We start from the raw sequence: 17,946 nt of genomic DNA, 5'->3' as shown, positions 1-17,946 counted from the left end.
TTATTCTGAAAGAAATCATTTGCAACGTCGTCTTACACAGGAATCCTTTCATCCCGCCTTCAGTTCTGATTATTTGGTTCGAACTCTATTAAAAAGATGAAGAATATACTATACACATTATCTTCCTCTCTGCAAGCGGTTGTGACTTGTATAGGACATAGTGCAATCAGTAAATTTATGATAGTGGATTTCTTCTTCCTTCAATAGCATTATATATATAACTGCAAATTCCTTACTAGCAAATATTAGAAGTTAATTTAGATCTGTTTAAACGCAATATTGATATGATTTGAGGAAGATAATTAGACGCTTCTATACCATCAAAATACATATCCATTGAGCTGATTAAATATCCAGCCTTTTCTTTGCCAGTACTGATAGTAGTGTGGTTACTTTTGGTATAGCTTTCTTGCATGTTTTGGTCGTACATTTCTCATGAACTTTGTTCTATTAATTAATATTTCTGATGTTTTATTGGTACAATAGTAGTTTGGTATTTAAGAAAAATCTTAGGTATTATGATTCGATGATCACTCAACGTAAGTAGATTGTGGATGTTCTCTACTTAGTGTGGGCACAAACCTTTCATATTGTTCTGAGTTTCTCTAATTGAGTGTGTCGTAATTGTATTATTTTCCCTATCACGTCACGGTTTGCTAAATGTAAAGTAACTACATTATACAAATATGCAAGTGATTATCTTGTTACGAAGAGGTAAAGTTAATTTGAATATTTGGCGTTGTTTGGGTAATGTATATCTTGATTCATTTTAGGGCAGTGCTCGTCCTTTTATCCGGAACAATACGTGACAAATAACATACTCCTGGCAATTTCAAAATTAGCCTTTTAATTTTAATTTGATAGGATAGTGTATTATGTGATTGGAGCATGTTATTGAATATTAAACTTGATTAGGGTCGTACGAAAGGATAGTAAATGGACGAAAGTACTAAATGTTCATTACCTCTGTAGCAGGATGACAATTTTATTATATGAGAACTATGCAAGAATCTCCAGTGAGAAAATTAGTCTCCTGCAACATAAAGGCGAATACAAGGTAAACAGTCTTAGTGATGTGATGGCTTTTATGTTCAGACCAAAAGGGCGTGAATTGTAGACACTACCTTTTGAACGTTGCCTGGTGGTTTAAGCACAACAAGTGTATATTCAGTATTGTATTTAGTGTCCAAAAGTAATATTAATTACTGTAGGAAGTGTTTTATGCGACAAATATCTCTGAAAAGTAACCGACGCTTAAATGAAGATCCAGATCGTAGTGTCTCGTCTTTGGTTTGGTTTGATTCTTTGTCCAACATCTCGTCTGGCAATGATTCTTATTTACATCTCCCAAGTCATGAAACAAGTATGGGAGCAGTAGACGTTAATTGCCTTTTATATGTATATATTAAAAACTCGAAAAGAATTGAAACTACATGAAGCACCTACACAAAGCATATAATTTCGGATTAATACGGAGTTTGAATATATATGTGTACAGAACAGAAACAATAGAACAGAGGTGAATATGCGTAAAATCGCGTAATCTTAGCGCGATTTTCTTTTTCATATTGAAAATGGTAATCGCGTCTACTTACCCTAACCAGGTTTTTAGGTGTGATAATATTATATAGTATGTATTTAGCTGTCTAGTTGTGCCGAGTAGTTCTATACTGATTATTGTAGTGGGTATTCCAGATCTCCTGTTGGCCGAAGAGGGTACCAGACCAGGTCTAGCAGATCATCTGGAGGTGGCAGTGGACGAAGAGGCTATAATAGAAGTCGTCGGTATTAATAAAGAATTTAATTCATATCTTCTGATCTGTAAAGTACTGTTTGCAGAGAGCGTATGTGTGTGTATAATGGTGTCACACAATTTTTTTTATTCCTGCTCAAAAAAAAAAAAAAAAAAGAAAATACGTTTTGTGTTAAGTATTTTGTTGTTCCCACTTGGTGAAGTGCCTGGAATGGTACTGTACCCACCAGAATTTATACTATATATTTGTTGTATACCGAGACAAAAGTGAAAACAATGACAGGGAGAAGGTTTAGACATTTGTGTTGTGTTAGAACTTTAGTATGCGTGATTTTGATACGTTACATGCACTTGCTTTTACATATGGTTTTGTTTCTTGTGCAACGAAAGATTAATTTTGCACTCAAGTTCATCTGTAACAAATAACGCCATGCATCTCGTCTGAAGAGCAAGAAGATGTTACAAGTTATGAATTTTAGTTGCATGTACGCAGGCTTTCCTCATGCGTATTTGAAAAACCTAAAATTGAATTATTTGAACCTGTAGAAATTAATCAGTGTTTGCGCCTACTTGTATGTTTACTATTTGGATGCCTAAAAATGCGTATTGGACACTGAAACAACAAACAAATTTTGTGTTTCTGTACTCTGAAACAGTAAAGATTTTTTGTGTGTTCCTCTGCTATTTCATTTAAAAGCATATATTAATAAAAGTTATTTAAAATGGGAAACATGATTTTCGTATTAGGACAGTTAAAATTTATGTACAGGTGAAAAAGATATTGGTCCATTATGCTTCGAAAGCATTAATAAGCTTCATACAAAGTAACAGTACTTCCTCACTTAATTAATACGTGAGTTACGTTCGAACGATTTATTATATATGAATTACGTTATCGTTTTTACTAAAGCAAAGTACGTAGAAAAATCACGACAGTTGTGTTGGTATTATTTATGATGTTGAGTTGAATTAAATATTTGAAATCTGAACCCTAGACTTGTAGTGTATATTATGATTTATAAAAAAAAAAAAGATGTACAGCTATTTTGTGTATTGTTTATTTTTGGTGTTGCTTTAAAGTATTCATCGAAATTTCAAGCACAAGTACACTGATGTTCGAGTAATTTGTTAGTTGAAGCATTGCCGATTGTTCATTTTCTTGTCGAGACATGTTTGCGTAATCAGTTCAGTAATATGAATTTGGTCATGTGCTAATGTTTCAACGAAAAAGTTTGCTTAATATATATCATTACATTAATGTGTTCGTTATACTTCGTACCTTCATTAATTTTTTTAAAATCAAACCAGTAAAACGAGTTTGAGGCAGTTTCCACGTTTTCTCAAGAATATGTTTGTAATTTTCAAAATTATTGAAGCTAACAGTTTTAAGAATATTGTTTGGTGTATCATTGTTCTAAAGTCGTTTGGTTTAAGACAAAAATAAATTCTTAACAGGTATGAAGATGCTATAACAATCATTTGTGTCATATGTATGAAATTTTTAAATTTCTGTAGAATCTTTAATTTTTCGTAATTATCTACCCAGGAAGTGTAAGGTGATCGATTACTTGCGTCGGTCATTATGATATATATATATATATTTTTTTTTTCTTGTAGGAACATAAATAATATGATAAGTTTGTTGCAAAATGTATTAGTTTATTGTGTAGCGTAGATTGTTATTAGCGGCATGTTTTAAATTCTTAAACGATATTTTAAAATATATTTTCCGCACATAAACGTTTTGGAATATTTTCTGGATGAAATGCGTACATTTTGATTAATTTCTGTGAAACAACTTTTAAGAGAAATATTCCTGCTTGTGGCAAAACCTCCATTTTAATTGCTTCTAAGTATATTTCATTACGCATATATGTCAGCAAAGTCATAGCTTAATAATTGCACAATATATATATTGTAAATACGTATGTATTTATATATCATTTGGAATGAAAATATGCATATATTACTGAACAGACAACAATCCTAGTCATTGTTGCAATAAATTTTAAAAGCGTATGTGTGTGTGCAATGAATATGCTGGAGTAGCAGGGAGCATTACTTTTATATGGTAAGCATTCCTTTTTTTTATTATTTGGTCATGATTGAAAACGCATTTACGAGCACAGTGTTATGTTTGTTATTATTTTCGCATATGTAGGATTCTGGTTTACTTGCCCATCATATCATTTTGTACATACCAAAGGACGTATAGCTTAGTAAAAATATCCTGTAAATAAGGGTGTGTAACTTCTGACATTACATATAATTCTTTATTTTACTTAAGCAAATTGAAGTGGGCCATTAAACCAGAAGCTTCCTGGTGTTCGTTTTGTACATTCAGATTCTTTGAAGTAAAATATGTTTCACGATTATACAACTTTGAGTAAATGTTTCAAGTGTAAATGTCATGTAAGTAACAGTGGATTTATATCATTGAAAAGAACATTTTCGAACTTCTGTGTTCATGTTACGGTAAAAGAACTCGTATGTGTTGTAACTTCACGCAGTTTCAGCAGATAAGAAAGTTTGAAAAGAATAAAGAAGTTTCAGGTTTGAAAATAGCTAAGTTTCATTTTCGATTTTTTATAGATGTTTTCTAATAAAGTAACCTTATATTTCCAATCTGGTTTTATACGATAACCATGTATGTAAAAAAAAAAAAAAAAAGAAAAAAGAAAAAAAAGAAAAAAAATTCTCTTGCATTATTATAATAGAGAACCATATTACTTTTCTACGTATCAAAAGTATGCACAAAACTTTGCAATATTAAACTAAATTGCGAACCAGGGTCATAGGTGAATCATTTGATTTACGGAACTGTGAATATCAAATGTCTACGTATTACGAGAGGAAAATCTAAGTCTTTGCGCCTACTGATTTATTTCCAGTTACAAACCATAATATTCTACACACCTTTGTCTGTTTTCCACATAATCACATCTGTTGACGCATTTGTCCCACTGTAATCACAAGTGTCTCGATGACCGCTGCATAGAAAGCGTCCTGCTGATCATGGAATCAACAACGAACAACGTTTTGTGTTTCCATGTCGTTCGTGAACCTCTGTCCTGCCAGATGCAATGTACCAAAAGGATGGTAATCACTGGGCAAGGCTAGACTTGAGGGGGAGGGGGGCACCATAATCTTTCACTCTCAAGAAAAAGTTTGGTGATTGTTCGCTGTGTGCGGTTTTGCATTATTATGGAGGGAAACGTCATTGTCAACATACGGAATACCCTGACGTTTCGTTCTAATGGCTGCTCGCAGATGGGAGAGTGGATATCTGTGACTGTGTGTCCCTTGCACCATAGAAAACGAAAAATACTTCGCTGCTCATATGGCATGGACACCCTAAGCACTAAGAAATCGGAAGTTAAACTGGAGCCGTTATAAGAAAAGCGTACCGCATCACCCATATACGAGGTGATATCAAAATTTTTGAGACTAGTTCTGTTTACAAGAAAGTAGTTCATTTATCTGCGTTTACACACTATCACCTTCAAAAAAGTCATCTTGTACAGCAATACAGTGCTCGAAGTGTTTCTGCCTCTGCTGGAATGTTTCCTGGAAGTCTTCTTTTCGAAGCGTGTCAAGCACGTTTTGCGATTCGCCTTGGATATCCGCAGTAGTGTCGAAACGACGACCTCCGAGCTGGATCTTCAACTTTGGAAAGATGGTAAAGTGCACAAGAGCCAAATCTGGCGAGTAGAGTGGGTGCGGAAGTGCGATCATCTTGTTTCTGGTGAGAAACTCGCGCATGAGGAGAGCACAGTGACAGGGTGCATTGTCGTGGAGCATCCAGTTTTTCGCGCCATAGATCCCGTCACGTTCACCCAATATCCTTCCTCACATGCCTTAAACCTGGCAATAGGACTCGCTATTGGCGGTCCGACCCCTGAGGACAAATTCGTGACGCACAATGCCCCGAATGTCAAAAAAGACGATGAACATGCACTTGGTCGAACTCAGGACCTGCTTCGCCTTTATCGCTCATCGAGATGATGGGCTCTCCACCGTGAAGACTGTTGCTTGTCTCGTTAGTACGCGTACACACAAATTTTGTCACACCGGAATAATCCTAGACATGAAGGACGGGTCATCCGCGGCTCACTGACGGAATTGGCAGACTTTGATCCTGAGACGAACTTAGCAGCAATCTTGGGACGAACTCAGCAGCACCACGGCACATGTTCAAATCACACGTGAGGATTGCCTCCACTGTTCCGTATGACACTGACAATGTCAGCAGTGTTGTAGATTGTTCTCCGACGATCCTCGTACACAAGTCGCCTAATGTTTCAACATTTTCAAGTGTTGTGCTGTTTGAAGGTTATCCTGATCTCGTCTTCCAGTGATGTTCCGCTTTTGAAGGCGCGTGTTACTCAAAACACCACGTACGACTCATTGCAGCATCGCCGTACACTTCCCGAATCTTGTCAACCATCTCTGGCGGATTTGCCCAGTTTCGTACAGAATTTCACGTTCGCTTGTTGTTCTAACTTGCGGTCCATGATGGAATCATAGACATGTTAACGCATGTTGTTAGAATAGCACCAGTTGCACAGTTCACGAAGTACACAAGACGATGCCTCTTGGCACACTAACTTTGAAGGTCTGTGCATGCAGACTTGCGTTGCCATCCGTTGGCGTGTTACAGAATTAGTCTCGAAATATTTTGATATATATCTCATCTCGATTTTGATTAAAATGTGTTACACGTTCGGAAAAAATAAGCACAAAGACTTTTCGATTATCCCTAATGTAATGATCGCTGCTGTAGTTTATTTTTTCTAAAAAGTACAGTGTTATTCAGGAAGAATAGTTTAAAATGAAAGTGTATTTATTTTGTACTGAAATGACATTCAAAAGTAAACTTGGCCGGAAAGATAAACAAAATTGCAAGTTTTGTGGACACTACAAGTATTTGATGTGAGCATTCTGAATAACACGGCAGACGTCCAACCAAATAATACAGTCCTTACCATACCAGGACTTTTCATGCAGCACAGACATCCAGTGGATTCAATGTTGTGCACGTGGCGTGAAATACAGTTCCAGTTCCGTGCACGTGGCGTGAAATGCAGTTCCAATTCCATGCGGTGCTTCTTTCTTGAATTTTCTACGAAACTGTCTCTGCACTGATAGACTGTTTGTCCAAATTCCATTACAGTATGCAGACGCTCTACCATCGTAGTCATTCTTTTCATTGTTACTGTTTATCTAACTATTGCCCCTAGCGGTTTTGACGTAAACCACAGACAGACTATATAAAACTTGCAGAATTCCATTCATCTTCCGATCAATTTTCCTTTTGTATGTCCTTTCAGTACAAAATAAACACGCTTTAGTGTTGCATCTTCTTTTTTGAATAGCTCGGTAAACCACGTTTAAGAAAAAATATCTACGTGCTAAGTGTTACTGATTAGTTGTTTTCGAGGCCTGTTGTTTAGTGCAGAAATTTGAGTGCCCAACAGATTGACGCCATAGACTATGAACCTAGATTTCGTGACTAGAAGGAAAGATTTAAAAGTACTTTCATTGTCTCTTGAGTTATTCAGTAAAATTTAAAGTGTGTGGGAGGAGCGTAGTGAAGCATTTCAACATAGTAAGATTCATTTGTGATAGAATGGGAAGTAAATACTTCATCATTTGGTGTAATGCACCAAACTGTGAACGTTTTTGTATTATCTTTCACATTTTAGGGCCCAGATAATTGGAACGCCATTGGAACTAATCTTCAAAATTTTGATTTTATCCCTGAAGTTCCGGTTAGTCCCATCACTGTTCTCCTGGGAAACAAACTGTTGCAGATTTTGAAATTCAAATTATCAAAGTATTACTAATAACTAGTGGTTCTGTGTATTGTTGAAGCGAACGATCCTCCCTTTTCGCTATTTCAGTATCTATTGATCTATTTCAATTCTAACAATGAAGACAATTGGGAATTCTCAGGAAAATTTACAATATATTCCATCCAAGTCGAATTATTTTACAAAAAGTTTATTTTTTAAAAAAATCATCGCGTGTAAGTGTGTGTGTAGTGGGATAATTTCATGTATGCACATCTACAATGTTTCGAAGGAAATGCCAATCTTACTACAAAAAAAAAAAAAATCATCAAAAGAATACAAGGTAAATGTTTAACACAAGGGATACAAAATTTACAGGAGAAACGGAAAATGCAAGTGCGTAGACCTAACATAACCTACCGTAACTTAAACTAACATAATATTAATAGCAATCAGGGAAATCCTATGATTTGTTCGAAAATTATGCTGTACCTCTTCATTAATATAATCTAACAAAGTAACCGAAACTAACAGCGTAACCTGAACTAACCTGATGTCCTGTTAGTAGTACAGTACAATGCTTAAATGCAGCTATGGTTAGTATTATGTATTAGAAAGTGTATCCATTTCATTCTCCTGTACTTGATCTGTGCTCTTGAAAGCGCAGGCCATAGTTCTTTTAAGGCAAAAGCCATAACATCCTTATTTCGGGGGAAAGTAACGAAATTCAAGTTCGGGCAATCACTACTACGAGGAATAATCACGGAGCCACTAAACATCCTTGGAGTTCAGTTTGAATATTATATTTATTTCTTTTAAATTTTCGATTTGCTGAATTATATCTGATATAAACAGTAATGAAAGCATAGGGCTATATAAAGATTGCTCCCCTATATTTTCGCCCATTTGAACAGTGTGTGCCACATACTATTAAACATCACTTTATAATTAATGTATCGTATTTTTTTAAGCTACCAAGAAACGTATACAGAAATATCATAATGTGTTTTGTTATTTGTTGACATCTTGTATTATTCTTTATGCATGTATACATTTGATACTGATTTTTGCGTACACCGAATCTGTCGTTTTTTTTTTTTTTTTTTTTCAACTGCTGTTCCGCAATTGTTATTCAAAATATAAATGATTAGAGCAAATTGTACACTTTTCCGCTAAAATGAATGCCATAGTCAATACAGTATTTTCTTTTGTGCAAGTACTGTGCAAGACAGTGCATCTGATATATTGCGGTGACTAGTAAATTATGACACCGCCCTGTCTCCGAAATGAAAGTGCGTATTTAATTTAAATCTTCAGAATACTTTCATTAAAAACACACACACAAATTCGGGCATCAAAATGGAATCTGGGAATCAGATTTAGATACCCCCCTCAAGTCCCGCATTCATATGCGTCCGATTTTTTCAAAGTAAAATTCTGGTCACCTTGAGGCTACGCTCATCTTCCAGGAAGCGAACACCCCCCCCCCCCCCGCTTCCGCTAGTACACACACACACACACACATATATATATATATATATATTCATTCATTGGAGATGGCCCCCTCAAAATTTTGGGCCCTGCATTGCCCACCCTCCTGAAAAAAGTTCTAGCTACGCTACTGCTACGATGATAACAATGCTAAGTGTATTTTTTGTTACAGCAAATTTTCTGATGGTACAATCCGCGGCAAAAAACCTGCAACATGAGAATGTAAGTTTATTGTGATACTATGCCTAACAGCACAGGGAATCAACATAACGTCTAAGTGGCACGAATCACGCCAGGATAAACCTCGACATCCTCCCGTGAACACTTATTTTGGAGCAAAAGACTTCGTCATTTCACAATAAACTTACATCATTATGTTGCAGGTTTTTTGCCGCTGATTGTACAAGGAGTGAGCTTGGGTCCAGCGTTCATCATGTTTAATGTGAGCTCACAATGACTGTGACGTCCTGAAGCAGACTATTATATTTGTGACTTTTGCAAGTAATCACATTCAGTTATGGCTTGGCATTCAGAATTTTCATATATTGTCACTGTATTCATTGTATGTTCAACAGAAACTCAGTTTTTTTCTATATAGCATTTGTATTCCATATTACCTTCCAAAGTGGTTTCTTTACAAATTACAAATTTTGCCCACCCCTGTAACGAAACTTCTTTATCAAGATACGCATAAATAAAGCCAAATATGTAAGGCGTATACTTGTTTTCCTTTTCGTTTCAATGCGCAAGTATTAACTGAGTTACAAGCGAAACAAAAATGATATTCCATAATACCCGAACTTCCTCTAAATACTGAAGGGAAAACATTTCACAGAAACGTTATATTCGTATGTTGAACATACTTTTTGGTATGTTGTGCAAAGTTTATATTTCAATAACTGTGGACACACTGAATGTTTACTAATGAACTTGCACTAATGTTCTCCTTATATATCTATATATTATTAGCCTTACGCAGAGTCGTTCTGACGAGTGATTAGTGTCATACTAAAGAGGTCGACTAACATATGCTTCCTGCAGTAGTCAGACCTGTAGTATGACACTAACCATATGTCAAAACGACTCTGAATAAGGCGGATAATGTTTAAAATAGAGTGTTCTAAATCATTGCGTTTATAAGTTACATGCGATTTTCTTTAAAATTCCTTAAATATTGTGCAAAGTAACCCCGTCTTAAGGTATAGAATTCATTCATTTGCTTTTACCACGTGTTTCTTTAAAAATATCGATCCTTATTCAGAAATGATTTTACATTTGATTAGCGTCATATTGAGGGCAGTGATTATAATTTCCGTATCGAAGAATGTTTTGATTATGTTACACACGACTGATGCCTATATCGATAGAGGTAAGCTACAGTTTTTCTGTATGCATAGCTTTTCAAACACATTAGCAGTAAAAAAAAAAGTAAAAAAATATAAAATACCAGTGGCGTCGCCACATGCAGTTCACAAGAGCATTTGAACCACAAAATATTCTGCGTTTATTGTTCTTTCAAAAATTTAATAATATTCAGAGTATCATATTATCATTCCGTTACTTTCTTTTCTTATCTTTCCTGTAACATTAGTTAATGGTATTATTTTTTTTCTTTAATTTCAAATAGGCTCTCCACTTGCTTTCCCCCTTCTTATATGGATTCCGTCACAACGAGCCTGCAAACGTGATGGGGTGCTCTGTGGGTTGGTATAGAAGGGGAGCGAGGGCAGTGTGGTGAAGGAACTGCATTCTTCCGACGTTTAAAAGGATTTAGATTTCTGGGCTTTCAGCATCTATAGGCGTTTAGCCCGTCACGTACATTGAGGGATGACGTTCCTCGACGAGCACACTATCCGCGGGAAGGGAAGGAAGGAAGCGGCCTCTGGGACCTATAAGTTAAGTACCACCCCAGCATTTCCCTCGACTGACACAAAATTTTCTCTTCTCACCAAATTTTCCCTAGTTTATTGAGTGTCCAATTCCTATGACAGAAGTTATGTGATAAGATTAATTTATCTATATTAAGAGTCTCAATCCCGGCGAAATTAAAATACCGCTAATTTTACAGTAATTATGTGATATCTTCAAATAGATAAAAGATACTCGAAATGTGGAATAAGAGCGCCCTAGACAATATTATTTTACATGAGAAACCGTTATCACGACTCACTTATCTGCTTTCGATTTCGAGCCATTTTGAAAATCGGCATTTATTTTCGCGTTTCTAAACAGCTGAAAACGGAAAGCCACTAGGTGACTTGTGATAACGGTACCTCACGCAAAATAATATTGTCTAGGGCGCTCTTGTTCCATATTTTAATTATCTTTTATCTATTTGAAGATATCACATAATTACTGTAAAATTAGCGGTATTTTAATTTCGCCGGGATGAAGACTCTTAAAGAAAGTGCCAACCACATTTGTCTTATTCATTTGCTTTTCCCTTCCTTTTTACTTTTTCCTACACCTCTTTACAAAAAAAAAAAAAAAAAAATCCAGCCAATAATGGGTGCAAATTATGATACTTTCAAAAGACATAAGCACACACACACTATTGGTATTATATTATTTCTTAAAAAAAAAAAAAAAAGAAAAGAAAAGAAAAGAAAGAAAAATTTATATTGGTCAGTCAGTCCGCGCGAGAATTTCCCTGTATTTACAGGTATCAAAAAATGTCCTCCTTCCTTTTTTTGTTAACTTTATCTACGAAATTTCCCTCAAACTACGAAAACTGTTCCGAGGTTTTACAGAAGGTGATGGGGGACTTTAGATCCCCAGAGATCCCTGCCTAAATAAACTGAATATTTCAAGAAAAGCGAAATAATTTATGAAAACATACACTGTACTATGTAATATTGCTACAATGTTAAAATCTTACCTTCTGTATTCTGAGGACCTGAAGGAAATTTTGGAAGTGAACTTCCTTTTTCACCATTCTTTTTTAAGACACGTGAAATAGAAGACTAATGTTGTTCTTTTTTTTTTTTTTTCAGTAACACATTCAGCTATTCTGAGAAAAATAATAGCAATGTTTTTCTTCTTTTTTGGGGGAGGACGTTACTTTGGAGATTGTACTTGATGCACTGAGACATGATTCTCTTTAACATTATTTCAGTATTTCAAACAGTTAAAAGTGAAACTGTGTTGTGTGTGGTATGCTGGTTGATTTATTAATTTATAAATGTATCTTCTGATATTTCATTTCCATTGAATGCAGTTATGTATTGTTAGAATTTGTGGTAGGTACAGGGTTTGTCCGGAAAGTAATAGGACTGAGTCGATTTTTTAAAAAAATATTGAGCCAATCGTTACAATTCTTTAAAAACTTTCAAAATAGGCTCCTTCTGCGTCGATGCAGCGCTGCCAGCGCGATTTCCAAGCATTGAAGGCGTCACGGAAGTCATTCTCCGGAATAGCCTTGAGAGCCACGGTGCAAGCTGCTTGGATCCCCTCTGTCGTCTCAAAATGCTTGCCTTTCATCGGGCGTTTCAGACGAGGAAACAAAAAAGTCCGGGGGCACATCTGGGCTGTAGGGCGGCTGTGGAAGCGTTGGGATGCCGGCCTTGGTTAGTTAGCTGTTCACAAGAAAGGCGGTGTGAGCCGGGGCGTTGTCGTGGTGCAGCTTCCAGTCGGCTCCGATGTCTGGTCGGACCCGATTGACCCTTCGTTTGAGTCTCTTGAGCACTTCCACGTAAAACTTGGCGTTGACGGTTTGTCCAGGAGGAACAAATTCATGGTGGACGATGCCTTTGATGTCAAAAAAGACAATGAGCATCGTTTTCACTTTGGGTTTGCTCATTCTTCCCTTTTTTGGGCGAGGAGACGCCGGCGTGTGCCACTCGGAAGATTGCCTCTTTTTCTCGGGATCATACTCAAAGATCCATGATTCGTCACCTGTGATTACGTTATTCAAAAATTGGGGGTCACTTTCACACATATTCAAATTTTCTTGGCACAATTCCACTCGCCGCAATTTCTGGTCGTCAGTGAGCACTTTTGGGACAATCTTCGCGCACACCTTGCGCATGTTCAAATGCTCCGTCACAATTTCATGAACCACAGTTTTTGGTAAATTTAACATCTGGGCAATTAAACGAATACTTAGTCGACGATCTGAGTTCAAAACTTCGCGCACACGAGTCACATTGTCGGTGTTTGTCGAAGTCGGTCTTCCAGCACAGTCTTCATCGGCGACCTCTTCCCGGCCCTCCGAAAAGGCTTTGTGCCACCGAAACACACCACTTCTTGCTAAAGCATCATCTGGGTAAGCCTGCTTGATCATATCAAACGTCTCTGTCGCAGATTTACCGAGTTTAACACACAATTTAATCGCGTACCTCTGCTCTAACGAACGCTGTATTTTCGGCTTGCACCACTCACAGAAACACGTCGTGCGAAAAAGCCTGTCCTGACTCTCCGTGTGCTCGGAGACAACTGATCAGCCGCTCGTTCGTTAGCTAGGAACGCCCTCTACCGGATCCAGTCGGTGCCCGCACGCTCCGAAGTACAGTCATGGCGGAATAAAATCAGTCCTATTACTTCCCGGACAAACCCTGTATGTACTCAACGGTTCAGAAATATAGATTAAACCTACCCTTAAACTTCAATTACATCCCTGAATTAAAGAAAATTTATGGTATTCTATAAAAATATGAGATGAGTATAGAGCTCCTTCATGCTAAGCGGTTAGCATACGCACCTTTAGCGTGGGAGACCCGGATTCGATTCCCGGCGGAAACATGTGGATCGGATTCCACGTTAATCAGTAGATCCATGTCTCATATAGCCTTGCTGCTGAACGGGACGTTAAACTAAAAATCAACTCAACTGAGATTAGTATACGCCGTATACTCCCGTATACGCTCCATTAAATCCTTGCTAGGTTCGTAGTGTAAGTTTCCTAAAATATTCTCCCAATAGTAGTGAATTGAGAGCTGTTTGGGACGGAAGCATTTTTCGAAAGATTTCTTGTAGCAAAAATCTTTTCATTACCCTATTGTACTGAGAATTCCGTTGAGCGTTTGAGTTCCTTCGTGGCTAAGCGGTTACCGTACGTCCTTTTGGCGTGGGAGACCCGGGTTCGATTCCCGGCGGGAGCTCATGTGGTTCGGATTCTACTTTAATCAGTAGGTCCACGTCTCATATAGCCTCGCTGCTGAACGGGACGTTAAACTCAAAAATCAATCAATCAATCCATTGAGCGTTTGCAAACTATTGTATATCATTTAGTGGATTGGCGGATTGCGAAAGGTTAGTAAGAAGTTAGGATATAATCGACTGATGTTAACTATCATCAGGAGTTGGAAACTAAAATGTGTCAAAATTTTAAAGTTGATTTAAAGCAATAAATGACTGACAGATTATGAAATTAAAATATCTTTGTTAAACTTTTCTTGACTGTTGTTTGAAGGGAATTAGCAGTGGATTTGAAAGCTGTAATATACTTGGAACATTCCATTGAAAAAGTAATGAAATATGAGAACTGTAAGAAACACCTAAACATTATGCTGAATTTAACTAGTTTGAGCTGCAGGGGTGCACAGACGTTGGGGATCCACCGAGTCTGGATCACCCCGAAAACTTCGTAACTCGATATACATTTGCACACCTTTATACTAAAACTAATTGTTTAGTAGAGAAGTTATTGATGTAGCGTAAAGATTTGATATTACACTTAATCTGTACTTTCTTTCATGATAGAAACAATCTGTCGGTTTTGCCTGAGAAAATAGGGGGTAGAACTTAATTACTTATTGTTTGTTAGGTGTAGAATTAAACCTGTTCAATAGTACATAGCGTTTATAGTTTTGGAACACCCCTTCTAAAACTTTAGAACTATCCCAACAATACTTTCTGGGTGCGCGTCTGTAAGCACGCCAAATATTTCATCACAACTCGTTCCTATTACTTTCTACTACCTGCTTAATCATACGCAGTCACTGAGTGACGCAACTCCGTGACACAACTACTTGTGAAGCATTGCTTTAAATTGTAGTATTCGTACGAGGCAACTGCAGTTGCCGTCACCGACCGCTCTCGCGCTACTGTCTCGAGCAACTCTCAGTATCCGTCAGTCAAGGAAAGGCATTGCTTTAAATTGTAGCTTTCGCACGGGGACACTGCAGTGACCGTCACCGCACAAGGTTGCCAGTGTATGTTGATGCCAATGTATGTATTTAAAAAATGCTGATTAGACAAAACATGCACACTAGATCTTTCCGTCCTGCACTAGTCGTGGGTTTTCCACTCCTCCCCGATGGGAGAAATTTTTAACACAATTATATTAATGAAAACACTTATTTTATGCATACCTTTAGACCTATTTCGTTTTTTCTATAACTTTTAATGAATTTTCATTTTGTATGTGCTGTGAAGAAAGACTTGAATTGCTGCAAATTCACAATCTGTTTTTTGTTTTAAAGTTACAGAGGATGATGAGTTTGAGTTTTACAATATGCATTGGTGCAATAATGAAAGAAATTCGATTTGAATTTTCGGCCGTAATAGTTTGAATATTCAAACAATTCAAACACTAAGAATTTCATTAAAATAATTAAAGTAATCGGATTGTAGAAATTTATCTAGATTGATATTGTGACAAAGTGTTGAGAAAAGAACATGCACAGGAGGGTTGCGGGGGAAATGACGTACACCATACTCACTGGTCTCTTCGTAACGTTAAAATTCCATTTAGCTTCGACAACCAATGATTGAAGCCAATAGACTTGCTAAATCAATTATTATTTCAAGAGTTTAATTTGACTTCTATTATTATTATTATTATTATTATTATACTTTCGCATTTTTCTTCTTCTTGCTTATTAAATTTTCGTTCAAACTGCTTCCTTCAAAATGTTGCGACCCTAGGCCCGTGCCTAGTGGTAAATCCAACCCTGCCTAGCCGTCTATTATGTTTCGTTCATTGGGTTTTAGTCATTTATATTAATCATAAGATTTTCAGCTACCCCTAATGCCAAACGAATCATTTCTGGGTCTACGTTTATTACTATTATTATTATTATTATTATTATTACGTAGCTGTACTACTAATAATGTACTGTTAGAACGCCCATCCGTTACTCCCACAATAGCACTTGGACAAATGCCAAATTTTTATATTTTGCTTTTGCAATAGATATGTGTAGCGATTATGGTATTTCGTCCAAGTTTGTCGTTCTTACCTTACAGTTACAGCTAGCTTCTCTTCTGGCCATAGGCGCCGACTTGAAGAAAATATGTGGGGGGGGGGGGGGGAATAATGAATAAATAGACCCTATATAATCATATCCAGCCGTTTTCTACCAACTGCTGGATAAAGGCCCCCTTCTCTCCAGATCTCGGTCTGCTGCATCCGCTCCACTGCTAAATTCATGACCTAAGTCAAATTTGTGTAAACGCATTAAAACAAATTCAAGTTCAAATTCTGGGAACTTCACTGCACCACATTGATCTTCACTTCTCATATCAGTGTTACCATAGTGTTGGTTGAAGCTTCAGTGCTCTATTAACCTTTTTAGGATTTTTGGTAACTTTTGTTACCATGGCGTACTATTGTCTTTGACCTCTTGTTTAGGTTCTATAACAGGTGCTTAAGCCGTTTTTTATTAGTCAAGTCAAGGATGGACCAAAGAACACCCCAGATGCATTTTGAAACCGGGTGATCAACTTGGCTGCGCCAAGTGGGGGCGGAAGGGCGTCACTTTTTACTTTTTCTTAAGGCAAATTTCAAAAATTTTTCCCGCCTTTAGTTTTCACGATATCAGATTGGAATTGTATGTACCTTAGGATATTTCTCAATTTTTTCTGAGAGGGGCCGCGGTGGCTCAGTGGTAGAGCGTTCACCTCTGGTGAATGGGGTCCCGGGTTCAAACCCTGCTCCCGCCAAGTAAACTTTGTGGTGGACAAACACCGTGTGCGTGGGTTTTCTCGGGGCTCTCCCGTTTCCTCCCACTTTCTTCATTCCACCATTTCATTCATTTCTCATAATCACCGTCTCCTTTAGCCTAACTGGCATAGCGTGGGACGTAAAACTCACAGATTTCATTTCATTTCATTTTCAAATTTTTCTGAGATGTCTACGTGAAGCCCAGTCTGGGCACGAAGGGCGTAAATGTTCGGAGGGGCTGATTTTCAGAAAAATGTCAGTTTTCCCGATTTTTCCGGTTCAGGTATACGTTACATACATGTGTGTGGCACCATTAGAAAGGGCTTGTTATACTAAGAAAATAACTTTTAAGCCATGACTCTAGGCTAAATAGTAATGACGCAGTAAATTTTTATAATAAGTTTATACGTATGTGTGTTTTTGTGTGTATAAAGAGAGAGCCTAAATTCAGACTTTCAACAATTTTTCTGACCTTTGTTTTAAGATACAAGATTGGATTTTTGCGCACGTATTATGCACATAACAATGTATTTTCAGAAAAAAAATCATATCCCTACGTCAACCCAGGCCTAGGTCAGAGGGGCAAAATGTTTTGGTTGCATTTGCAAAAATACTTCTGAGTTTTTCCCTAATTATCTGGTTCAGGTGTATGATACGGACATGTGAGTGATACCGTTGGAAGCGGCTTATTATACTGAAGAAAACCATGACCTAGGCTAAATAGGAATGACGCAGTACATTTTAAAAATATTTTATAACTAGGTATATATATTTATATACATGTATGAAAAGATGGGTCACCTTCAGACTTTCAAAAATTTCTCCCGACCTCAGTTTTCAAGATACAAGGACGAAATTTTGCCCACGTATTATGTACATAACAAGATATATTTTTTTAAAAAAGATTCAGATCCCTACATGAACCCAGGCCCGGGCCAGAGGGGCACAAAAATTTCGATTTTTTTTCGAAAAATCTCATGTTTTTTTTAATTTCTTGTTTTCTGGTGTATAATACGGACAAGAGA

The 17,946-nt window shown here is 37.0% G+C and overlaps 1 protein-coding gene across 1 annotated transcript in view; it reads left to right on the top strand.

Moving 5' to 3' along the window:
• The window catches only part of LOC145686123 (serine/arginine-rich splicing factor 7-like), a 60,436-nt gene extending 56,121 nt beyond the window's left edge, over nucleotides 1–4,315 (top strand). Inside the window, exon 6 of the mRNA XM_081759096.1 lies at nucleotides 1,684–4,315. Within this exon, the coding sequence (XP_081615222.1) occupies nucleotides 1,684–1,792 (109 nt within the window). The 3' untranslated portion in view covers nucleotides 1,793–4,315. The remainder of the gene's footprint in view (nucleotides 1–1,683) is intronic.
• The last annotated feature ends 13,631 nt before the right edge of the window (nucleotides 4,316–17,946 follow it).

The sequence above is a fragment of the Thermobia domestica genome, chromosome 5 (assembly GCF_964235325.1).
Source record: "Thermobia domestica chromosome 5, izTheDome1.hap1.1, whole genome shotgun sequence".
In the NCBI taxonomy this organism is placed as follows: domain Eukaryota; kingdom Metazoa; phylum Arthropoda; class Insecta; order Zygentoma; family Lepismatidae; genus Thermobia; species Thermobia domestica.
This window is presented reverse-complemented; position numbering and strand designations above follow the sequence as displayed.